The sequence below is a fragment of the Falco peregrinus genome, chromosome 6, assembly GCF_023634155.1.
Source record: "Falco peregrinus isolate bFalPer1 chromosome 6, bFalPer1.pri, whole genome shotgun sequence".
Taxonomy (NCBI): Eukaryota; Metazoa; Chordata; class Aves; order Falconiformes; family Falconidae; genus Falco; species Falco peregrinus.
Genome location: NC_073726.1, coordinates 43,692,115 through 43,709,687, shown reverse-complemented (window position 1 = coordinate 43,709,687; position 17,573 = coordinate 43,692,115). Strand labels below are relative to the sequence as shown.

At 38.3% G+C, this 17,573-nt stretch overlaps 1 protein-coding gene across 1 annotated transcript in view; it reads left to right on the top strand.

The window, feature by feature from the left end:
• Positions 1 to 17,573, top strand: part of CNTN1 (contactin 1) — a 244,612-nt gene that overhangs the window by 210,769 nt on the left and 16,270 nt on the right. The window contains exons 21-24 of the mRNA XM_055809008.1: positions 3,309 to 3,412; positions 9,833 to 10,019; positions 11,516 to 11,628; positions 12,782 to 12,938. Of these exons, the coding sequence (XP_055664983.1) occupies positions 3,309 to 3,412; positions 9,833 to 10,019; positions 11,516 to 11,628; positions 12,782 to 12,938 (561 nt within the window). The remainder of the gene's footprint in view (positions 1 to 3,308; positions 3,413 to 9,832; positions 10,020 to 11,515; positions 11,629 to 12,781; positions 12,939 to 17,573) is intronic.

Below are 17,573 nucleotides of genomic sequence, written 5' to 3'. Positions count from 1 at the left end.
TAAAACATTTGCATCATTATCCAACAGTGTCTATTTGACATATGTGTAATTTTTTTCTTCTTAATGGACCACACTAAAGCCTATTATTCTAGTAGATCAGTATCAGAATTTATCTCAAAAATGTGAGGGGATGATAGTTCATTTGTATCTAGTTATATTTCCAGCATGTTTAGACTTAATATAAATTATCCCTGCCACATTCTTTGTTCTGGTTTGGATGTTAGCGCTATTAAGTGAATAATTTAATGAAAACCTCTTTGACATTTCACTAAAAACTTTTTCTAATTCTTACTGGAATTATTTCATATGCTGTGATCATTAGGATTGAAGTTTAAGTGACATTTCCAAACTTAGCGGGAGAGTGAAAGTACTAGAAGAATGTTTACCTTAAATCAGAAGAAATATATACAACTCCTAATTGCAACATAATCACTCAAGCCTGTTACAAGAAAATGTGGTTTATTAATTTCTGCCAGAAACCCAAGGAATTGCTCATATTTTTCTTTCCGTAGAGCAGAATCTCCTTCACAAAGTCAACAGATCCAGAACAAAGAGCCAAGAGGAGGGATATGATAACAGGGCCACATTCTCACACTTCCGACTCTGTTCTTTACTCTGTGTACTTTATGGGAGATTTATGTCCGTGATTGCCATTGGCTCTAATGGGAACTTTGCACACAAATTGCCCACACACAGAGAAAAGATAAAATAGTCCTTTTGTTTCTTACAATAAATCAGGATTCAAGCTAGCAACACTTCGCTGTCTGAAGAGGTTCATACTAATCCTTATTCTCAGAAAAGCGTACCTTAGCATTTCATCTTCAATAGCTGCTGCAGCAGCAGAATGATTGGTTTCGCATTTGTATGAATGAGTTAGTAAATAGCTATGGTGTAGTAAAAGCCATGTCTGCCAAATAACATTTCAATATCCATCCTTTTTCAGGGAGGTTATGAACAGCTGACTGATAAGCTCCCACGTGTTCATTTTAGGATTGTATCAACCGTGTCAGGGATAGCAGTGTGTTTGTACAGCTCTCTAAGTTCAGAAACATGGCATAGCCTAGTAGCTCCAAAAGACAGAGAAAAAGCAAACATGCAGTAGTGCACAGATAAAGAAGTCACTTCAGTGGCTGCTGATGTTCTAACATAGACTTTAGTAAAGTCCAGACGCTTTGTAGAAGTACTTGTGGTGAAGTAATGCCAGATGAAGGAAGCAAAAGGAATAGAAGCCCAGTGAACTTACTTCTTTTCTTTGATTTCAAGCACACGAGTCACCAAAACAGTCAAACTCACAGTGCTCCAAACCTTACCAGTAGTGCTCACAGCTCCTCTGTGGAGCTATGACCCTGGCTACTGACCATATCAAATCCAGGAACTGCAGGGTGGGTTAGAAGGAATTTTTCTAATAGGTGTAAGGGGAGTTATTACGCAGAGCATTCTGCAGTTTTGTGCTGGCCTCAGAACTCATACATAGTCAGCTTCAAACCTTGTAGCATGCTTACTGGGTCTCAGCCTTAACTTTGTATAGTTACACCCAGAAGATAATTGTGTGATGACCACTGTATTTTCAGTGAAGCCAACATATTGTGAGGCCTGTGTGGTTGCTTCATTTATTGGTAGAATTATTGAATTAGAGAGCTGGAGAAAAGGAGCTGAGATCATCTTGCTGGCTCAGGAGAGACTGCAAAATATTTATAGAACATAAATGCCAAATAGGCATATAAATTATTTGGAGTTCATAAACAACCATAAGCAGATGAAATATTGTTTAGAATATTGTATCAGCAAAATCCCTGGTAGTTGGAACATTTCAATATGAAACATTTTGGCAAATTCTGTGATTGATACAATGGAGAAGAGTCTGACAGTGATTTGGGAATAGATTAGATGGTCACATCTATTCCACCCATACTTCTGTACCTCTGAATCAGCAGGTGCTGTTACTACCATCAGACAACACAACTTCTCAAAGGTATTAGTGAGATTTTAAAGCAATATGATCAGACAATATTCCGTACGCATATGTATAAATATGCATACATACATAAATTTAATGACAGCTTTTCCACTAAGTTGCATATTTTGTAATATATGTATGTGTGTGTGTCTAACTGTGGGCATCTTTATTCACTTTGGTGACTGAGGAGTTTCTGTGTTCCCACGTGTGTTAAGCCAAGTTGCATATCTGACAACTACCTGCTGTTGCTAGTTGAGAGTAATGACTGCTAGTAATGAGTGCACAGGCCTTTTGCTTATCTAAATGCCTGTCATTGTGAAAACAATATTGCAATAATATATAATTTTTAAATTACACATTTGCATTATTAACAGCCATTGAAAGACAATTACAAAAGGTAACTTTGCATATAAGATTATTTTGTTGCCTAGGATACTTTTCATGAGAGATGTAACTGATTTTTTTCTTAACAGTGGCTGTTTTGATGCATAGTTGACTGGATGCCCAGTTGGAAGGTTTAACTATGTGAAAGCTTTTCCTCAGCTCAGGCTGCCATGCCTGTCTGTTGCAACTTGTTTCAAAAGATTCAGGACAGAGAACTGTTCTTAGCTTGGAAAACTTTTATCTTTTATAAACCTTGTTAGGTTTATGCCTTTTTAAATCACTCACTTAAAATGCAAGCAGCAGTGAAATTAACAGCTTCTTATAATGAAATGAGAACTTAATATTTTAACTCCTGAATAAAAGTGGATCACATTATAATCATCTGTATTCTGTGTGGGCTACCCTACAGAACTAAGAACACACAAAAAATCAGTTGGGTGATGTGTGGGTGACAGGAGGGTGCTCTTGGGTTATTTCACACCTATGTTAAAGTTTGTATGTTCCGCTGGCCAGCTCTATATCTAATATCTGGTGTCATAAAAACTTGGTATCATCATGACTAAGTGACATACACATTAATTTTTGTGTGTAGCTAGCTTAAAAAATCTGATGTATATAATCTGTGAGCTGCTGTCCAATTTACTGAAAGATCACTGTATGCTTCGTTCTATTTATCAAAGCCTGGTTTTAATTTACACAACTTTCAGCATGGAGTCTGTTAAAGCATAAAAATACATAGTCTGAGCCAAGTAATAGGATCATTGCTTTGTTTTTATAGTCATTTCCCATACAGATAATCACTGAATTTAAAGTTTACTCAAGTAAAACCAGATTAAAATCTAACACACTTGGGTCCCTGACACAAAGAAAATAATACAGAATACTGAAGGTGAGAAGAGCCCTTGTAAGTGAGTATAACAATATCACTGTACGAGATTGTGTATTTAACATGTGTTTCATCTTTCAGCTCCAACTGAAATACCTACAGATGTGAGTGTAAAAGTTTTATCATCTTCTGAAATGTCTGTTTCTTGGCATCATGTTTCTGATAAATCTGTGGAAGGATATCAGGTGAGTTTAGAGGTGACACAGTATATCTTTTCATTCATTTAATTTCAGTAGTTAAATGCAAGAACAATTTCTACTCTAGCCTTCTGTCTCTTAGGGTTCACTTCTCTTCAGTTGTCATTTGCTATACAGTTCTCACATCCTGAGAAACATTTTTGGCGCTGTATGCTTTTATTATTAAAACATGAACAAATGTATGTGCTCACTATTCAACTGAAAAAAGGCAGCATTATTTCATAAAAGAATCTACTCTATGTTACATAATTGAATGCTTATCTGTACCTTCTCAAACCATACTGAAATTAAGTTTTGGGTGCAATTGTCGACAAGGGCATGAAATAGTAACTAACTTGTGGCCCATTTAAGTTATTAATATAATTCACCTACAAATCCTGTAGTAACTGGGACTATATGACAGATGCCCACAATCAAGTATAACAGAGATAGTGCTATTGTGCAAGACAACAGTGGTTTGTTCCTGGTTACTATTCTCCATGTGAAAAAGAGCTTCAAGGTATGTTCATCTGCTCCAAGGCTAAGTGGTACTACCGGTAAAAATTGTTCTTGTCCTTGTACAGAGATGACAACAGCCACAGGGTGGATGCAACCAGAAATGGCCACCTAGTACTCCAGCAGGGAAGTCTTAACATCATCCACACATAGTGGATGCTGACAAACACTGCAGTGCACAACTGGCTTACTTTGGCTGCACTCCAGAACAGGGATTTGGGCCTTAGTTTGTTAGTGATCTGCTTGGTGATTTAAGTTGTTGGCTGCTTGCTGGTAGCCGCTGCGTTCCAAAATGAGCACATACAAATATGGAGTAACCTCATGGAATGTATTTTATAACTGAAATCTATGAATAAATGATCTTTTCATTAGTAGTACTTGTTTCTATATTTCCTGATCTCTGTTTCTGTCTCCATGAGATGTATGTAATACTTTTGGTGTACTGTAACAAGATCATAGTGAAGGTCTCGATAGGAAGTAGTATAGTGTCCCATATAAGCTTGATTCTACACAGTACATGCATAAAGTTTTAAAATTACAAGCAGACACTGGGTTTGAAATTAAGACACTGACGTCAACGGTAACTCCTAATTTACTAAAACAGCCCATTGGTTTGGTGTTTCTTTAGGGACTGGGCAACTAGGATAGGATAGACAAATCCATGATCATAACTGAGAGCTAAGTGGAGTGCCCACATCTGTGAGCTCGAGCCAGCCAGCCATGTAGCAGTGTTGCAGTCCTGAGCTGGGCAGTCTGCGAGGAGACTGGGCACAAAGCCTGTGCACCTTGATAAGCAGAACAGACGCTCAGCAGGCACATACCGAGGGACTTGTGGGGTGTGGAGAGAGTGGCAGCAAAGAGTGCTGGGAGAGGCTGGGACGGCAGTAGCGATAGAACGTGATGATGGATGTTGAGAGTTGTAACAGGGAACAGTGTAAGAAGGCTGGAGGGGTAAGGATAAATGGGGAAACAACATGGTGGAAGAACATTCCCACAGGCAACCCACTTCTGGCCACTTTTAAAATTTTATTTTGTTTTACATGAAGCCATCTGAGTTGCTGTCAGGGAACATCAGGGAAAGAAGGGAGGGGAGAGGATTCAGCAGGAAAGAACAGGATGCACAGAACAGTCAATCAAAAGGGGAAAAGTTGGAAAGAATCATGGAGGATCCTTGGGGTTGAAAAGAGGTAACTGCTGTTTTGAGGAAAGGTGAGGATACCCTGGGAATGTGGAGACCTCTGCTACACAGACTATGGATGTGCAGGGTGTAGCCTTATTTTGATAGCTGGAGTGTAGCTTCATCCACTCATTCCTAGAGAAGTACTACACTTCCCAAATCCAGTGTGAACTGGGTGGCTTGCTTATGTACAGTGAGCAGTGGCATTAAAATATGAATTTCTTCTCTTTTTTTCTCCTTTTCTAAAACAATCTTCTAGTTATCAGGACTGTGGAAAAAATTCCTATCTGTCTACGCCAGGGGTCCTCAAACTTTTTAACCAGGGGGCCGGCGTGCGGATGCAGTGGCAGGCAGTCACCTGCGGCTGCTTGGTTTCCCCCCCAGCCCCCAGTGGGGGCAGGGGGTTCTGTAAATACCGGAGGCTGGATTGAGGACCCTGGGGGGCCGTATCTGGCCCACGGGCGGTAGTTTGAGGACCCCTGGTCTGTGCAATAAACAGACTTGATAGGCATGAGTTACTGCCCCACAGAGCTTAGTAAGGTATTAATTCTGAGATCTTTCTCTGTAAAGCAATCACCAGCCTCATTCTAGTAAAAAGAAAAGCAGCAAAGAACAAGCCTGTGCTTTTACGTTGATAGCAAAAAGAAAGTCTTGTGCTCCTGAAGATCAGGTCTCCCATCAGTCCTGAAGGATAGGACAGGGCTTTTCTGGAAGGTCAAGGCTGCAGATAGCTTTTGTGAAATTACAATACAAGTTGTGAGGGAAGGAGCACTCAAACTACATTGTAAAATTGCAGTGAATATGTCTGAAGGCCTATGTTTCTATTCGCATCAAGAAATATTCCAATATTTATTATTAATTACTGTTCAGTTGTAATACCAGGTTAGCAGAATCCCTCATTCACCAGAACGCCTTCTCGGTTTCATTTTGGTTTTTATTATTACCTGAAAATTGCATGATTGACCTTTTAAGTGCTAGAGTTTAAGAGGTGGGAGTACCCTGAGCAAAGTATCCGAAGGTATTTCACCTGTGACACAACGCTTTTCACACCAGGAGGAGTCAGATTTTCTTGACACTAATGCATACTGTCAAGATGACTGCCCTCATGGTGATGAGTGTGAGCTGATACATTTTGCCATTATAGAGGAGTGTCCTCTGTTCACACTTAAAAAAGAGATAAAATATGAAAACTATCTCCATCCATGCAGAGAATTTAAGATTTATGAGCTCTTACAATAACCTGCCAAAAGCCATAGCTCTTCTGTGCATGTAGTACCAAAGACACTATACGTATTTCCCACTGCTTCTATGCGATAGATATGTGTTTATTTTATTAAACACATTTATCACTACTCAACACCATTGTCCCTTGTTTACTGAAATATGCTATTAGCATTCTTTCTTAATATGAGTACAGTATTTCTTTTATGTCTCTCCTATGTAAAACTTTCATCAATATGAGAGCTATTGTTTCATCATACGTACAGAAACAATTTCTGATGTATTTCAGTATATTAAAATTTGAATGAAAGAGAGGACCATGTAAGAGAATGTTTTTCCCTGATTTTAGCATGGAGGGCTGCACTAATTCATGATGGCTGAGGCATTCCTTCCCACAGATCAGTGTTGGCTTATCACCTACTTTAGAGCTGGGGTGAAATACCCTCCTGTGTCCCCTGGGGATTCATTACCTATGGATTACTCTACCAAGGTAAATGCAGAGCATCAGGAAAAAGCTGGCTGTCCACAATTATTGTCCAAGCAATTTAAGAAAAATAGAGGGACTACTGAGCAAAGTGGGGAAATGCGACCTCTTGAAACAATGGGGCATTTAATTCTAGATGTCACTTCCACAGAGGCAAGAAAGTGAAATAAATTTCCAAGTTATTTCAAGAAACTTCGAAATTGTTTGCATAATAAGTAAGAGAAATGTAGGAATAGTGTGAAGAATACAGTACTTTTCTTAGCTTTCAAGGGAGTCATCTTACTTCAATTTTTTTTTCTCTTCAAACATAGTTACAATGATCCAAATATGTAGATATGTCTGTATATTAAATGAAAAGATAAAAAAGAACATTCTGAGTTTGTCACACACAGCTCACACACTATAGTAGTTGTCCACAACATTGCAGCCAAGAACAATAATATTTGGATTTAAATTAAATTTAATTTTTAAATTATGTAACTTCTGCTTGAAATGTAATGTGCTGTCAGTGAAGTAATTTACATTTTCATTCATTGTTCTTGCTTGTCTTGTCTGCTGCTCTATATTACTCATTACATTACACCCTTAGCATCACTGTAGTGCAAATGAGCAGTAGGATTCTAGAAAGTTTTGCAAGTCAGAGGTATTCAAAGGCTTCTAGCATATGCCTCATGATTAACAAAAGCTTCACATAAAGAGTATTTGCCATCTTTAGGTAAAGCAGGTACTTAATTAGCATAATATAACATAATAAAAATGAATAAATTAGTCTTCAATAGCCAGTTAATATCAACAACAAAGCTACCATTGGTCCTGTCATAGCTAATAAACTTTTGGCCACCTAGAACTTCACAGACGTCCCTTCGCTGCAGGCTGGAAACTTGTTTGAACATAGGGACAGAGGTAGACATGACGTCCTCTAGCTCCAGATGTACACACCCTCTCACACTTGAGTCAGTCACTTAACAGCTTATGGTATGCAGCTGGTTGCATTCAACAACAGTTTATCTGCAAGAGTTTGTTAATTATAGTCATATTTAAAAAAAATCTGACTTGAAGATCTTAATCAGACCTTCAGCTGAAATGATTGTGATGGTTTCATATCCATACCAGTCTGAAACCATTCAACGGGATGTTGCCACCTTGCTGGAGAAGCCTGCAGGATGGATTGGGTCCACATTCTTAACTCATTTTGGGGCAGAAGCTGTTGACTCAGCAAAATAGCCACCTTGATAAGTCGGAATTTCACGAGTGTGTCTACGTTACAGTAAACTGATGTTTAGGGGGTGCTAATGGATTAAACTTCCAAAACACTGTGCAGGACATACATTTATATAACTAAAAATTTACCTGTTTGTGCCTGCTGAAGGCAGGTATGTATGCAGTATTTAAAAATCAGAGCCAGCCTGGCCTGTAGATAAAATTCTCTCTACACCAGGAAAGAGTGAGAAAAGCCATTAAGATATTATCACAGTATAAGTAACCTCTAATACTGGTGGGCAAGACTGAGGCAACAAATATTGACAAGAGACTTTAGTATTTAAATGAGAGTAACTTCTGTGTAGTGAGATTGGCTATTACCATGTCCAAAGACATTTGAAGTAGGTGAAGAGAAATCCTCTACCTCACCTCTCATTTAGCCACAGTATGTTCTCTGAGGTAAAAGAAAAATATTTGTATTAAACATTTTAATGTAAGCATGAACAAGAGAAAATAAAACCTTGCTAAACAAGGGTTGTACCCATAATTTGTCAAGAGGAGAACTGCAATATTAACACCTTGACAAACTATCTGCTTTTCTAACCTAATCCTTAATGAAGTTTCCAAGGAAAACTAATGTCAGCAAAACAGAAGATTAAAGTGGTTGCTATTTAAAAGATGAAATAACAGGATACATGATGTCACCAGTCAAATCTTACAAAGCAAGATTTTTCCTAGAGCCTGAAATTACCAAGAACATTAACCTCTTCCTAAAAAAATTTTAAAGTTCCTCATATAGCATACTCAAAAATCATTATGGAGACAGGCAGCAGCTGAGCAGAAACGCTGAGAGTAAAAACTCAAAACCAAAATATAATGGGCATGGCTTTCCACTCTTTCAGGTTAGTGCAGTAATTTAGTCTTATGCAGACAGTTATAAACCAGACCAAACCCAGAGAGTGACAGTGGTTTACTCTCATTTGCATCTCACAGGCCATGCAGAGTAGGACCCTGGGTGTGTGATGGACCCTATGGAATGACATAACTCCATAGGAATTACTCTCTTTTAAACTGGTGCTTTGTAATGATTAATAAATTAAAGTAGAATCAAACAATTTCTTGGAGAGAAAAAAAATTTAACAGATTTTGTGTGTACAGTTAATTGACTTCGAGTTTTAAGATGTTGCAAGCTTACATTGATGCTTTTCCTGTAGTATAAGAATTTTCAGGTTCTTTCTTATTTACTTTTACAAATGTCATATGAATCTGTCTATGAAATCTGATTGAATTTAGCCAAAGAACTTTAGAAAATGGTTAGGTACACATATCTAGATCTATCATACAGATAACGTGACTGAATACTTCTCATTCCCTAGACAGAAGTACAAAAAGATTAAATTTGTAAGACATTTTAAACAAAATATTGTGAAAACATTAGAGTTTAATCTACACTGTAGTGTAGGAAAACAATATTAAAGTTCAGAGTAAAATGCTCAATCAAAACAGCAAGAAGAAAATAGTCTTGTTCTCTGAAGGCATTTTCCACCTCCCAGACTTCTAATGACTTAGCTGAGAACAAGTTAAACCATTGTGAGAAAAGTTTTAATAATATATAAAATTTGAATTTGTTTCTATTTCTTTATGTCTATATACAACTTGGTTAAAATCACATCCTGCAGAAGGAATTCCATGCTATTGCTGTTTGATTTCTTTTACCTCGCCTATTACCCCAGAGTATGTAGTATAGAAATACCCAGCATACATTATTTTTTATAAACTTCCTTTATGACTAAATATGTTAAATGTAATCCTTCAATTTGCTTGCTTACAGATTCGTTACTGGGCTGCTCATGATAAAGAAGCAGCTGCACAGCGGGTACAAGTGAGCAATCAAGAATACTCAACGAAACTGGAAAACCTGAAGCCTAACACTCGCTACCATGTAGATGTTTCTGCCTTCAATAGTGCAGGCTATGGACCTCCCAGTAGAACCATCGATATTATTACCAGGAAAGCACGTAAGTAAACAGAGCATTAGGTCAAGTAGAATGTCATGTACTTCATTACTGAATGTTGCATCACATCCGTTATGTTTTCAAACGTGACTTCTCATTCATATACCCAATGTTCTCCCTTTACATGGTATTGGTTCTTCATCTGAAAATATCTACTAAGGCTCTCCTTCCTCTCTTTTGTTGCCTTGTACAATGTGGGTATCTTACAAAAGGTGGTAAAGAGGCTAAGTTTATAGCCTCATAGGAGGGTCAGCAACAAGCTCAGATCAGGTTGCTCAGGGCTTTATCCAGTTGGATCTTGAAAAGCTCCAGGGACAGACACTGCACAACCTTTGTGGGAAACCTGTTCCACTACCTGACTTTTTCTGAGCATCTAGTCAAAGCCTTTTTTAATCAAATTTGTGCCTTTTGTCACTTATCCTCCTGCCGTACCACTTTGAAGAGCCTGCATTCTTCTTGATAGCCTCCCTGTAAGAACAGACAGGGGGGTCTTAGTTCCCCTCCAAAGATGTCTTTTCTCCAGGGTGAACAAGCACCAGCAAGTGATCCAGCTCCCCACCAGGTTGGTGGCCCTCTACTGAACTCACTCCAGATTACGCGTCTTTTTAGTACCAGGGGACCCAAAGCTGGACATGATTTTCCAAACAGTGAATAATTCAGACCAGCTATTACTTAGGCAGCTGCACGCTGTCTTTCTGTTCAATCAGTAGTGACAAGGATTATATTCTGACAATTAAAATGTGACCAGTTGCCGTTTTCATTAACAGTAGAGGGAGCCTGGATCAGGCAGCTTTGAAAAGTGGGTGATCTGAATCACACCCTTAAATTTACATGCCATAATAGGTTTCTGAATATAGCTCCTGATTTAATGATGATACCTAGCACTAACACATGCTGAGCAGTGTTCAATTAAGAAATACGTGTTATGAATTTAAAACACACTTACATGGGCTAAAAATACGTACAACTAATTTGAGGATTTCTGTCATTAAATAGTGCATTGTGCAACTTGTACCTGCAGGGTTCGTTTGTATTGAGTAAGACTCCATTTTATAAGGTTATTGTGTGAAATATAATTAATGGTTTCTGCAATGGGGTACTCTGCTTTCTACTGAGTTAAATGCTATAGAAATGCCTTTAAATGGTTAATTTAATATTTAATCTCAATGAATAAATCTGACTTAAGCCACATTTCTGGGAGGTTCTGAACATAGCTGCATGCCAGCAAACATACATGGTCAGCAACATAGTGAAGGGTAATGTTGGCCACTTCCATTCTGGCAGCACAGAAGGGCAAACCCACAAGGCAGCCACTGCACAAGCCATCCAAAATTGCCTGGCTGGAGCTGTAGCAATTCATTCCAGGAAGGAGACTATCCCTTAATCATATAAAATCAGCTTAATTTCCCTTTTTACATTTTTACATGTCTTAATAAAAATGTCATTGAATGCTTATGAAATCTCATTTATGTGCACATTATGCATATGTTGCTTTTCAGCTCCCAGCCAACGTCCCAGAATTATCAGTTCTGTAAGATCTGGTTCAAGGTACATCATCACCTGGGATCACGTGAAGGCAATGTCAAATGAGTCTGCAGTTGAAGGATACAAAGTATGTTCTATAAAAATATATTTTATCTTTGTATATGCTAGATGAGGTGCATTTTATAGACTGTGTTGATTTTTTTGTACCTAATCAGACTTAAACATAGTTGCATGCTAAAGGTGAAGGTATCATGCTTGGAGATCACATACATCCAGTAGGCTTAGGGCAAAGCCAGTGGGTTTAGTCAATATGATGAGAAAACACTGAGGGACTGAAATGCATTTGGGTGGCAAGCCATATCATGGGACAGCTTAGATCAGTGACTGCGGCAACCTGGTTTCCCATATGATTACATTTATTGTCCGCTGGCTAAAAATAATGCTTAAAGAAAGTGTACACTTTATAGTTCTTTCTTATACCAGTATGCATTGTTCCAGCTTTCCTTTCCCACCTCCATGGGAGCTACAGTTCCTGGAACATGAGTTCTTTAAAGTCTGGGAAGGTAGAGGAAGGGAAGGGATGTTTAACATCGTTAGATGCAATTACTGTCTAACTAGAGCAAATGTATATACTAACTATAGGGTGTATAGAAACCTTCAAAAATTAATTCCTGTTTAACTTTTCTGCTTGCTTGGCCTTAAGAAAATTAGTATCATGTTCTACATGTACAAATTTTGCTTGAGGAGTTGAACTGCTTCCTGGGAATTGCTGATGTTGTTTCACAGAGATGATTCCAGAAGGGATGGGGATCTTTTCTAAAGCTCCCACAAGACATATACCATCGCATTTGCAAGAGTTTAACACCATTCACAAAGTTATTCACAATTAATACTTGTTTCATTTATGAAAATGCTAAGAAATTTTATGTCAGAAAACCCAGCTGAGTTCTTGGATTTTTATTTGATGCTCTTTGCCACGCGGAATTATTATCCTCCATCTTTTAAATACTTATTACTTCAAATGTAAGGACTGAAATTATTTTTCAAAAGGTGGCATAATTTTATAACGGAGAAAACAATGAGGAAACATCCTGTCTAGATTCACTCTACATAAAAATGGAAAAAGTAGAGTCGGCCACTAAGTTTTGAGATATATATATATATATGCTTCATGTATAAATAAAAACCTAGTAATTTTTCATTGACACACTGTACATATGTAACTGTATTTTTATGAAAATGTAGCACTTCAGTAACTATACTTACTATGACTTTTCTAGGTACTTTATAGACCAGATGGACAACATGAAGGCAAGTTGTTTTCAACTGGAAAGCATACAATAGAGGTCCCAGTCCCCAGTGATGGTGAATATGTTGTTGAGGTTAGAGCACACAGTGAAGGAGGAGATGGAGAAGTAGCTCAAATAAAAATTTCAGGTGAGCAGATAACATCCCTTCTTCTTTCCCCCACTCCTTGGAAATCTTGGACTGCATGTTTTCCTCTTGCACACTATTCAGAGGTGGGCACACCATTCCAGTCCAAAATTTGAGAGGTGCGCTTCAATGGTGACTGCACTGAGAACTAGAGTTTATCTTAAATTATTTCTGAAGACTCATAATGCACACAGAACACTTCAGCAGCAGTCTAGTTCAGTCCTGGAAGCACTGCCAACCTTCCAAACATCAGACTGTTTCTACTGGTGCCCCCAGTTAGACTGTCACTTCTAGTGGTGTCCTACATGGTGCAGGCTGCAGGCTTAAGACATCAGCTTGCAATAATGCTACAGATCCTAGTACTAGTTGCCTCTCTCTGTATGTCATTCCTTTGTCGGCTGCTACTCAGAAGAAAGTAATTGAGAAAAGTGAGTAGTCCACAGCGATCCACAGACCAATTGGTAGAGAAGTTCCACTTTTCAGGGAAGAGAAGTGCTGTGACACAGGGTTAAATAAGCAATATGAAATGCAACATGCTCAACTTTAGAATGGTCAGGGTGATTATTGAAGAGGGGAAGGGAACATGGCTCAGGCTGATTCAACTTGTGCTCTGTGTTGACTCCAAATACGAGCTCAGACATGGTCTGCACATCTCTTTCCTGTTAGTTTTGTAATTTATGTACTGCCTTAGCCCACAGTGTATGAAGTAGAACATAAGAATAAATATCAAGGACTTGGACAGTGTCTTTACAAGGTTATGATATACACACTTGCATTGTATTCTTGTCTTTTTAATTAAAAAAATGAACTTGGGGAATAGTAAGGATTAAACATCAACAGCATTCTTGTCACACAGTCAGTGCAACGCGTGCCTTTTAAAAAAGCAATGCCAATGCTATATTATATGTGTACTGTCAGAGGAGCTGCCCGTTCCTAAAGGAGTGGACCTCTGATCTGCTGGTTTTCAATATGTACAGTTTATATCACCTAGTGTGCACTCACAGATATCACCATTTTTGTTTGTATGAAGCATCTATTGCACTCTTGATCAGATGGAATCTGAAGGTGGAGAATCCGTCATTTGCTGGATACTTTGTTCTCATGATTAATCACCTGCACTGCTAACTATTTTTGCCTGTTTTTTTCTCTATATTTATCTGGGTTTGGGGTCTGGCCATTTTTTCTTTTTATAGCTTTTGTCTTTTTATAGATTAAAACTCTATAAAATGACAAGATAAAACTCTGTGAAAAAAAAATACTCTTTTATAGATTAAAGTCTTTTTGTGCCTGATATTTTCTCTCCATTAAGAAATGTATATAGGTCATTCAAGTGACTGTTCAAATGCTAACCAGACTGAGCATCTTGAATTTCTCTGTGATAACATTTTCTTCAAGTTTTAAATAATTGCGACAGCTCTTGTCTTCACCTCTCCTACTTCTGAGAATTTCTTTAGGAATGTAGACACTATAACTATATGCACTGTTTCAACTCTGTTGTCTGCAGAGATAGTCTCGCCTCCCTACACTTACTACTCCCAGCATTATTCATGAAAGGCTTTCGTTAGCCATTTATTTCCTTGCACTAGGCTATAAATTGGTATTCATCTCACCAGCAGCTCTAAATCCTTTCTGGAATCCTTGCTTTCCAGGATACAGTGTCCCATCCTGATCTGTGTGGCACATCTCTTTTTTCCTTAGTGTATAATTTTGCATATGGCTATAACAACATATAGTTGGTTTAAACGGCTTCTGTTTCCGTGATGCCTGGGTTTCTATATGAATGTGGTGGTGTTGTCACTCTTCACTGCTTTTCCATTTTTCATGTACACAGTTCCTTAGATGTGTACTTCTGATTTTAGTGAAAATGATCGGACTGTGTTTAGTCTGCTAATGTTCACAATGGAATTACACTTGAAATTCAGTGACCATTCTACAATAATTCTGTTTTGAAATCTGCCAGTGACTGAATTCTTAATCCATTTAGCATACACTCTGTTAATTGTTTGTACCATTTCCTATGAGAATGTCTTGGGGTACTAAGTCAACCACCTTGCCAAAGCTGTAATACATTGCATTATATTATCATGCCCTGGAAGAATCACTTTTCACATATTCTATGAGCTGAAAAAAAGTTGAAGAAACTGCTATCTGTAGGAATATCTCAGTTCATCTTTGTATGATACATATATAATAATCTATCATCAGTGTGCTGCAAAGACCCTTTTGGTAGCAGCAGATGGGTTACTTCCCAAACTGGGAGCATAACCATTATGTAAATACAATGCTGAAGCCCAGCTGGTCAGTCGTGCCAGTAAGGCCTGCCCCCAGCGCACCTGTGCAGAGTTAGCACCTCTGGGAGAGTCAGCGCTCTTCAAATGTTAATTTGAAGATTTTTGTATTCCTTTGTCTTCCGCACTGCAGACAAGGTTTCAGCCACAACTTCTACCATACCCCAGCTAGACAGAAGGGGACTGTGCCTCTGGTGGCCTAGATGATTCCCTGGGCTCAGTTTAGAAAAGGAGACAAAAGACAGGGTATTCTCTTTGGAAAACACAATATACAGAGGATTGGGCAAGCTTTTCAGGCTGTTTCTGTGCTCAAACCATGCTTTTTTTCAAAGAGCAGAATGATGTGTAGTTTTAAACACCTACACCTGCCAAATTACATCTGCTGTTTTATTCTTAAAGAGATTTTCCAGTAGTGCGACAGGGTTTAGAATATTTGCTCAAAAAGGGTGATAAAGTGTTGAGAAGCTTTTAAGTAATGATGATTTTTCTCAGACACTTGCAAAGAAGAGAAGATCTAATTTGATAGGAGTTTGTGCTCAGGTGGTCAACTGGCCGAAATGGAACTTACATGTTTACAGAGAGATGTAAACAATAGCTAAGGCAAAACATTATCATAGTCAGACAGGACTATTGCCTGATTTGACCTTTAGGCACCTGATTCCAGACTTTTCAAACCAAATTTATTTCCTGCATAAGTGAATGGGGAGAATTAATCAACCAGGGCAGGGGTTCAAAATAGCCTGGATGTTGGAATGACCAGATCTTGAGCAGCCTGGAAGGCTGCACCAAAGAGAGAGGAACATCTACAAAACTGATGTCTTCCAGGTCAGTGTTTTCCTGCTGTTCACTGAGTATCAGATCCAAAGTAATCGACATAATACACCTGAGTTAGGTGTCTAAGCTCCCATTATACTCAGTTGTCACATAGGGTGTAATACAGAAATGTAAACAAAGCCTGTAGCATTTGAGATGCTCCAGATTACCAAAGACATCCATGCAATGCTGGCAGGCATGATGTGATCCACAGGGGACATCAGGTCTTCTGGATCAGCAGCTGGAGGCCAGAGAGAACACCAGAAGATGTCTTTTGGCCCCCATTTCCAGTGTATGAATTGCACCCTTTTGCATTTCCTTGATTTGTGCGGCTCCTGTTGCAGTACTAGGCTACCGTGCTGTCAGCCTGTTGTAGATGTACTCTGAGCCATTCTTAGCACTTGCTGAGTTAGGTCAGAACTAAGTTTCAGTACAAGTTCAGGAACCCTAACTGGCCCTGAGGTCTTAACTTAGATATTAAAAATAGAGCACATTTTAACTAACAAATTTACATTTGAAAGTCAAATGTAAAAGAAACTAGAAATATGTTATTTCTAGCTCAATTCCTTGTCTAAGGGGAGAAACATTCTTTTATGTTTTCCTCATCGTCTTCCTTTTTCTCACAGAAAACCCAGTCACATGCTGAAGAGGGAGGCAAATGTCCTGCAGTAACTTTGCTCTCACATAACCAGTCAGCTTCCTACAGGGTACACTGTTTTAGTTGAGAATTATGTCAAGGAAATTTATCAAACACAACCATCTCACATGCATTTCTTTGTAGTGAAAATCTTGAAATATAAATGTTTATCATAAAACCACTTTCTGTAGATATGCTGAGCTGCATTTCAGCATACAGCTATAATCAGTGTAAAATACAGTCATGAACTGTTACATTTCACTGGCCAGTGCTTGTTGTACAGTTAGGGGTTTTGGGATATTTTTCAAGCCCATTATAGTAAATTAATGAGCTACACAATTTAAAATTCATTCTTGAGATACCACAACCAGTCAAAGGTTGGAACTACTTATTTAACCAAAGGAGTCTGTTTCAACGGCTAATAATAGGCTTATCTGTTTTCTTTGAAATCTGTTAAAGGCTGAGATATCTTTTTTGTCTCTTGCATGGTTTTTGGATTGCAGTGCTTCGTCATAATGCTAATATTAATGTAATCAAAGCAGTCTTGCAATCAGTAGGAACTGAGACCATGTGGTGCTTGGTTCTTTTCTCACTTCACTTGTGTAACTGCACTGGCCTCTGCAATTAATTTGTGCCAGAGTAGGGCAAAATAGAAAAAGACTCTCACATTTTAAAATTTCATCCGTGGGTGGGGGAGAGGACAGGGGGTAACTTCTGATTTGGGAAAATACTGGGGAAAAAGGAAGATACCATGCACCTTCATCTTCAAATAGAAAATCAGGTTAATGTCTCAGTTTAAATAGTGACATGGAGAAAGAGTAATTTATGTATTGTATATGCTTACATCAAGAGAACAACATTACAGCTTCTCTGTGTTTACTGCACACATATATATACACA